Genomic DNA, 8,571 nt, shown 5'->3' with positions numbered 1-8,571 from the left:
GGACACATGGCCTCAAGCGTAGGAGCTGAGGCCTCATCCAGCCAGGTCTCCGTAATACACACCAGGTCTGTGTTCTCATCCAGGATCACATCATGGATGAGCGATGTTTTCTGCTCCACAGACCTGGCGTTACACAACAGCAGTCGAAGGTCTGATGGAGTCCTGCATCTCCCAGTTGTCTTCTGGTTGTGGACAGGCCCGGAACAAGGGATGGATATTATGCATCTATCCCCCTAAACTGGCGTGGCCTGCCACCCGCGCCTCTCCAGGATCTGCTGCCTAGCCTTTTTACATCATGGCTCCCCACCCTCCCCACAGTACCCCCCTCCGGTCTGCACATGTCTCCCTCCCTGTTTGCCAATCAGGCAGGCCCCCCACCCCCAGATAAATAAGTATAAGATTGTCCGTGTCTCTCTTGCTTCACAAGGCGGGGTCGGCTCGCCTGCAGCCGGTGGGTCTCTTGCCTCCTGCCGCTCCCGGGTTTCCACCACAGCTCTCTCCTGTCTCTCCTGTCTCCACTCCTCGCTGCCTTCCCGGCGCGCCCAGTGGCTCCTTCTCCTCATCGAGGCCGAAAAACACCTCGACGTCCTCCTTCCTTCTCGGTCCTGTTCTTCCGGAGCGGCCAACGGAGGGCGCGCCGTGCCGCGTTGATGGTACTGCGGCCTCTCCCTCCGCCGCGAACGAGGCTGCTGGAAGACAAGGCGGGCAGCGCAGACGGCGCTGCTGTAGCTGAGCTGCAGCCTGCGAGCCAAGCCCGCTGCTCCTTCGCTCGAACGCCGCCCCTCCTCCCAGAAGGCAATCAGGCGGCGGCGGCTAGAGGGCCGCGGCGGGAAACGCAGATCATAATGGCAGTGGAGAACACCAGTGGACTGCTGCCGGGAAGGTACAGGGTGGGGAGGGACCCCCGCAGAACCCCTGCAGGGCCCGCGCAGGGTTAGTAGTTGCCCTATGCGACCTTTCTCGTCAGGTCCCATTATCCGGCCCCCACAATAGGTGGTAGGCCACACTTATCCCCCGGCTTCACTTTCTGCGGCGCTCTTACTGCCACACCTCGACCACCGCACCAAAATTACAAAAGTATTATTAAGTAATAACAGCACCTACTTAATACCTACTTAATAACAACAATAAGGATCTTGTGCCATCACCCTGGCCTTAATAGAGATTGTTGCTATCCACTTTCTCTGTGTCTTTGGGGTGTCAAATATGAACAGGGGACTGTTGACCTTTCCCTTCTCTCTCTCCACCAATAACCGCCATCCCCATTTTCTCCCTTGCCCCTCTCATTGCCCCTCCCCCTGCACACCAAAACATTCCCTTGACAGCTATCTGGAAAAGTATTAAGTAGCTCTGACCAGGGCTGCGGAGCCGGAGTTGGAAGCAATTTTGGGTGGAGTCGGAGTCAGAGTTGGTAGAAATGTACTGACTCTGACTTCAAAATAAAATCAATATTTTAATTTTAATATTAATTAATATTAATACATTAATATACATTTGCCATTTATGAAGGAGTCAGAATCAGAGTCAGACAGTAAAAAATTAATATACATTTGCCATTTATGAAGGAGTCGGAGTTGGACAGTAGAAAAATAGAGGAGTTGGAGTCGAAGGTTTGACATACCGACTCCACAGCCCTGGCTCTGACTATTCACTAAATAACTTCCAGTTTTCCATGGCGCATTCTGCAGCCACAAAAGCTCTTTGGAGAATCTCAAAATGTCAAAATTTTGCACTAGTTAACCACACTTACAGAGGAAATATGTGGAAATATAGTCAAACCTGCCAAAATGAAGTTAAAATATTTCAGTTTCCTATTGCATCCCTTATAGCATCTTTTCACAGGGGTCGAATCCAACAGAGTGCCTCCTTTTCTCTTGCATGTATATCACTCTACATTATGGGAAACATCACACAGAGAAAACCTCGCAAAGCACACATACACCCTTTGATGGGCTTTCCTCTACCCCAAACATGTTGAATCATTCCCTGCCTCAGACAAACTAAAATATCCTCATCTGCTGAATTTCCTTCAACCCTCTGCGTTACAGCATGCAAAATAACTACATCATATAAACAAACAACTTAGAATGGTCTCTGAGGTGATGCTGTTTAGCAGGTCAAAGGTAAGCAGGTTTCAGCCTGGTCAGTGCCTGGACACAAGACTTCTTGGGAATTCCAGATGCTCTGAGTGTTTCAAAGGAAGATGGGAATAGGAGAAATAAAATTAACTATTAGTAATTAAGGCAAAACAAGTTCAGAGCATCTGCTTTGCATGCAGAAGGTCCCAGATTCAATCCCAGGAAGGGCTGAGAGAGACTCCCTGCCAAAAACCCTGGAGAGCTGCTGCCAGTCAGTGTAGACAATATTGAGCTAGATGGACCAAAGGTCTCATTCAGTATAAACCAGTTTCCTATATTCCTAAAAATAATCTAGGTAGGGAATGGATGCAGCATATGGGCTGACCGGTAGCCACATATGTTCCAAAGCAGTAGTATTCAGACTTTCCAGACCAACAACTCATCCTTAACCCAAACATGCATTTGGGGACCACACTCTTAATTTTTATACCATGTATGTGTAGTAGTGCTGCTGTTGTGACCCACCTTATATTCAGGCTGCAACATGGTAGTGGGTCCCAATCCATCAATTGAAGACCAATGCTCTCAAGCAGCAAGTACATTGATGGCATTGATCTAAAATGCTCTAAAAAGAATTGATCAGATGCAGCAGAGTGGTGGACTTCGGCCACAGAGTACCTGGTGTGAAGCTCCACTCAGCCGGGGACCTCACTGGTAATGTTGCAATGATCTTGGTAATGATCCAGACAGGCAGAGCAAATCCAATTCAGGGGAAGCTGGTGTAAGTTGTGCTGGAGCAAAAGAAGCTGGTGCAAAGTTCTGTTGCATTCAATTGCCATTCAGGAGCCTCTGGGTTGGCTGAACGCCGGCTCAGCCAGGAGCTGGCATACAAGGACCAGAAAGTAAGCCCTCTTCATTGACTTCTATTGCAATTATTTTCTTAGATCAGTCTTTCCCAACTAGTGGGCCACCAGATGTTGTTGGACCACAACTCCCATCAGCCTCAGCCAGCATTGCCAATGGTCAGGAAAGATGGGAATTGTGGTCCAACAACATCTGGTGGCCCACTAGTTGGGAAAGGCTGTCTTAGACCAACCTTTTCCCCAGAGTAATTTTTGCCTGGATTGGGACCTGCAGGAGTGCTCTGAACATGAGTTTAGTATGGCCTAAGTCCCATCACCTTGACCCGTCCCTCAGCATGCCCCCTTTTCAGGCCTTAAGTTGGCTTCACTTGCTCCAGTCTCGGCTGAGCCGGACTAAGTGACTTACACTGGCATAGCATGGCTGAACCAGGACCCAGCTCAGTTGGAGATTTTCACCTGGCAAAAATGCAAGTTGGATTGCACCCTTAGTCATGTTTAGAGTAGATCCATTGAAATCAATGGGACTTAAGACAGCCCTGACTAATGTAAGTCCCACTTATTTCAATGGGTCTACTTTAAGCATGACTAAATCTGAATTCTGGAGGATAAACCATGGCAAGAAAGGAACCATGCATTTTGCCTTGAGCTCCTTGAAGGAAAGGTGACATATAGTCTGTTTTTAAAAAATGTACATCAACATGCACTCCTAAGACATTATTTTCTTCAAAACTCATTTTCTACTTCCCTTTAAGATAGCTGAAATCAGTTCTATACATTCAAGTTACACACGGACCACCACACTCTTTCCTGGCTCTTACCCAGAGACACAGGCCCATTTACCAGGGGAAAAAAATGAATTTCAAGCTGAAGGCAATAATAAGATCACAGAGACCCAGTTAAAGTTTCATGGCTAGCCGGCAGCCCGCAAGACACAGCCATGAGCGCTGCAAGAGGCATTTCACAGGAAAGCTTGATAGACACAGTGACAGACCCAATGCTAAAATTCAAGTTCACTTGACCCCAAGGTTACTGCCACACTGCGGGCTACTGCTGTGGTCTGCTTTTTTGAAACTCAATGCAGCCAAGATAAAAACAGGGAAAAGTGACCTTCCCTGCTTCATTTGCTTTAGGAAGCTGAAGCCTAGATTAATTTCACACACAGAGCCCCGTTGGTGCCTTAAGTGACATTTAGATAACACCAATGCAAAATGCAACACACATCGTTCCATAAAGTATGCATGTAAATATTTTGTTTGTTTGTTCCACATGGTTCTGCTGTGTTCCAATTTCAAAAAATGAAGGATTTTGGAAAGGGCTTTACAGTAGCACCACTGCACATGCACCAAGGGCAGTGTGATCAAGAATAGCTCTTCTCCCTGCCCACAAAATACATACAAAGATAACTGGCCACACTGCACCATTTGCAAAACAAGTTTTTGTTTTGCTTTCAGCCATAGCCTGTATTTTGCAAGAATCTAAGTAGTAATATCAAATATTTGTTCTGTAATAAAATGAGAAAATTCCTTTAAAAAGGTTTGGCAAAGAGAACCTTGCATGTATGACAAAAAAATTTAAACACACACACGTTCACATGAGGTACTTGTATGGGTTTCCCAACTCAGCAGTAACTCACAGAAATCACCCTGTGTCTGAAAAAGGACAACAAGCAAACCAGTGCCTTAAAGGGAATCCTCTATGCTTTAAAAGGTTTTCAGAGTTCTTTATTAAATTCTCAACAAAAGACCTTGTCCGCAATGGGCCTCTGCTGTCTTTCCCACTGATGTTCTGCACATGGATAGATAACAAGCACATAGAAAGGCAAGCTATTGGTATTAGGAAGATAGGAAGCTTGCCTTATACTGAAGTGAGACCAACAGCTCATCCAGCTAGCAGTGGCCTTCCAGAGTCTCACACTGGAATCTCCTCCAGCTTTCGCTGGAGATGCAGGGACTAAACCTTGGACCTTTGGACATGCAAAGCAGATGCTCTGCCACTGAGATACAGGCCTCTCCCTAATTGACTAGGAGTAGGAACATCCCAAATAATTGACTGCCATGGCTCCTAAGAATCGGGCAATGGCACCAAAATTCTTCTTCTACGACTACTAAAAACCTTCCTGTTCTATACAGGGCCAGCTCCTAAAACATTGCTGCCTCCAAGCAATTTCAAATGTTCTGCTGTCTATGTTAAGAGTCATTGTACTGGTTCATAGGGGACAGTAGCCATGGCTCAGCAATCGGGAGCCTGATTTCCAAAGCAGGACACAAAAAATGCCAGATGTGGTCAGGTGCAATGCCAAACAAGGGTTGAGTGGGGTGGGAGGATTCCACATGCAAAGGGAGGGGGAACACAATCCTACAGCCCACTCCAAATCACTAATCATGGTTAGAATTATTCCTTCACAGCAGCCCAATGTATGCTTAAAGGAGATATTAGAATTGCTGCCAAGATATTTTGCAATACCGATTGTCCATTAGCTGCATTTTACTAAAGCATCAACCCAGACACTTTTTTTTTAATTTACAGAAAACTCTTCTGCTGTGTGGCTTCAGTTTTATTTTTAATTGCAAAGGGCTGGCATTTTTCAGAACTGTTCTAACCAGCTGAGCAGCAACAGCAGCAAGCCCAAACTCTACCCAAGTTTGTACTGCAAGATAAGACTAATGACAAAAGGAAAACAAAAACAAAAAAACCTACTTTTATGTACTCTCCGAAATGCCAGAGAATCTGAGAAGGCATCAACTAACTCAGTGTAAAGAAGGTTACTGGCTGTGGGTCAGAGGACAGATGGGGCAGCATAGGTGAAAAGGGGCATCCCTGGAAACTGACTGAGGACAGCTAGGTATTGGATCTTGAAGCTGTTTTCTAACTCCACAAAGCTTGACTTTGTATACAGATTGCTGTGCCAGAAACCATGACAACTGATTAGACCAGAATCCTTAGGAGGAATCTGACAGGCACCTGTCTTGTTCATTCCATGACCAAACTGCTCTAAAAGTAGTCAGTTATGGGATAAAGTGGGGAAAGCATGGGAAGTTCAGAAAGCGAATGTGTTGGCAACAGGGGGCAGAACCATCTTCGGGAAGTCTCATCACCTATGGATTTCAAGTGACATGAAAAATTTTGGACCTCAATAGTGGCAATCATGACATCAAAAAGCACATCCTTTATTGTGATATAATCAAGTGCCACGATCTCACTAGGATGCAAGAACAGTTAGGAACCTTGCATGTGGGAATATGGAGTGGGGGTATGCCATTTAGATGAGCACACCAAAAAATGCCCAAGTATTTGTTCCGTAGCATTGGTTCATCAAGCTAGCCAAATCCAAAGAACAGCTCTGAATATCAGTTGTTGGGAATAATAAGTGGGGAGAGAGCACTGTTGCACTCAGGTCCTGCTTGAGGACATCCCATAAGGATCTCGTTGGCCACTGTGAGAACAGGACTCTGAACTAGATAGGCCACTGGCCTGATTCTGCAAGCTTCTCTCATGTTCTTCATGTAATTTTGGCAACAAGAAAAATTCCACTTCAGGAATACTGCTATAGTTTTTAACAGCAATCACAGTCTACTGATTCAGGAAATTTAACCCATATCAAGTATTCAGCTTTAAAAAACCCCACCCTCCTTCTACAGATTCCTGTCATTTAGAAAGAATTGCATGCAAAAATAAGTGAGCAACTTTTATTGAGTACTCAAGCACACACATGCCCTCACACAAAAAAGCAACTTTTGTTCACCTGGGTTCTCTTTTCTCAACCAAAAGAAGAACAGATGAATCTTAAAGAAGAGAGAGTCCCTTCCTACACAAAACAACAGTGAACCTCAGTGTCCTCTATTCTGGAGGAAAATAAAGTTTATTTTAATAAGATTGACCTGTGACATGCCCTTTTAGAGGCTCCATCCTGGAACAATGATGGTGTTTCTTAGCAACCTCTCCTTCTCTGTTCCTTGTCTTTGCTAGTACATTGTTGGACTACAGTTATTAACACAGCAGTAGCATATAAGTCTACGAAAGCACACCAGGATCACTACTTAGTTCTACTTTTTATTATATTTTCACCATTAGCAGCAATTATGAGCCATCTTTCTTTGAAAGGCCATAATTAAGGATGATAGACAAACAGTGGGTGTGGTAAAAAAGATAGCATGCGGAGGGGGGGGTGTATTCTTTGACAGTACAAAGCCAACATGCAAAGCAGCCTGCACACGCTAGTTTTATTCCTTCAGAGTTCATCGGTTGTGAGCGACTGAGCTCTGCCTTCAGAGTGATAAATGCACATTTTGATTTGTTTCCTCCTTGAAAGCCAAGTGTGCTTTCATTGGCAGGCTGATTAAAGTGGAATTAAAATGTTCTCCAAGGAAAGAGGTGGAGGGAAAACTTGTCACCTTTTCTGCAAAGCTATCTATCCCCCTTTAAGAGATAAGGGCCTTTTTTTCCCTGAGTCACAGACACCAGATACTTTGGGGTAAATTAAGAAAACTCATTACATTTTGAAAAGGACGATTGTTCCTATTTTTAAAGCTCTCATTTTTCTGAATATTGCATTAAGGCACCGTGTTACAAAAGATAACTTTGGCAAAACAGTCTGGTGGTATTTGGTTCCCCATCCCCTCCTTAAATTTCAACGCAGTCCCAGAAGTCTGCATGAACAACTCCTTAACCCTGCAGAAACTTTACTCTAGGAACCATGTACACAGGTTTTAGTCCTCTCTCTCTCTCTCTCTCTCTCTCTCTCTGTGTGTGTGTGTGTGTGTGTGCATGCACACATGCACACTCTCATGCGTGTATGTCTACACTAGAGGTGGACACAAGGTAGATCATAGTCAACTGGTCAATTTCAGGTAGACCACCTATGGCCTGTTAGCCTCCTCCAGCAAGCAATTTCTCAGGTCCTTGAGCTAGAATGCACACTTTCAGACACAGCTTTGACAGCTTTGCCTTAACGTTGAAGAGTTTTCCCTAGTGACACTCTTGCTTTGTAAATTTAAAACACACATCAGTGGGCCACAGGGATCACAGTAAAACAGAACAAGAAGTCCACACAAGATTGGTCAATCCATCTCTGGTTAGCCTACTCCTAGGTCTACCTCATGGAGGACTTCCACTGTATGTAGTTAGGTGGACCCCAAATCAAAGGGGAGGGGAGAGGGAAGAAAATTCTGAGTATCTTCAGTGAGTCAGCAAAATGAAGATTTGTTACATGCACAAACTAGAACACACACAATACTAATCAATCTGCAGCACTAGAAGTTTATGTCTTTCTCTATTTAAAAACATTTAACTAAGAGATTGAGTACGAAGCCCTGGAAAGAAAAATAGTAAAAAGTAGTGTAATTAGGAGAGCAACATCAGCCATTGCAAGTGATATTGTTATTCTCCATCAAGGAAGCAATAACTCTGAGGAATAATGCCCTTAATGAACCACCAAGATGGGGTTCTGCTTTCCTAATTAAATTAAATTAAAAGTGTCAGGTATCAAACCTCAGTGGTAACAATGAGCTGAAGCTACACAGTTGCCTCCGAACATGATCATATTAAACAATACTGATTTTAATTTCTGGGAATAAAACAGTTATGTAGATGGCAAACCCATTAAGCCATAAAATAGATGGGGTGGCGCAACA

The 8,571-nt window shown here is 44.6% G+C and overlaps 1 protein-coding gene across 1 annotated transcript in view; it reads right to left on the bottom strand.

The window, feature by feature from the left end:
* Positions 1-420: 420 nt before the first annotated feature.
* TAF3 (TATA-box binding protein associated factor 3) overlaps positions 421-8,571 on the bottom strand; it is a 42,250-nt gene continuing 34,099 nt past the window's right edge. The window contains exon 3 of the mRNA XM_061640395.1: positions 421-813. Within this exon, the coding sequence (XP_061496379.1) occupies positions 421-813 (393 nt within the window). The remainder of the gene's footprint in view (positions 814-8,571) is intronic.

The sequence above is a fragment of the Rhineura floridana genome, chromosome 8, assembly GCF_030035675.1.
Source record: "Rhineura floridana isolate rRhiFlo1 chromosome 8, rRhiFlo1.hap2, whole genome shotgun sequence".
In the NCBI taxonomy this organism is placed as follows: domain Eukaryota; kingdom Metazoa; phylum Chordata; class Lepidosauria; order Squamata; family Rhineuridae; genus Rhineura; species Rhineura floridana.
The sequence above is the reverse complement of the archived record's forward strand: the minus strand, read 5'-3'. Positions and strand labels throughout refer to the sequence as shown.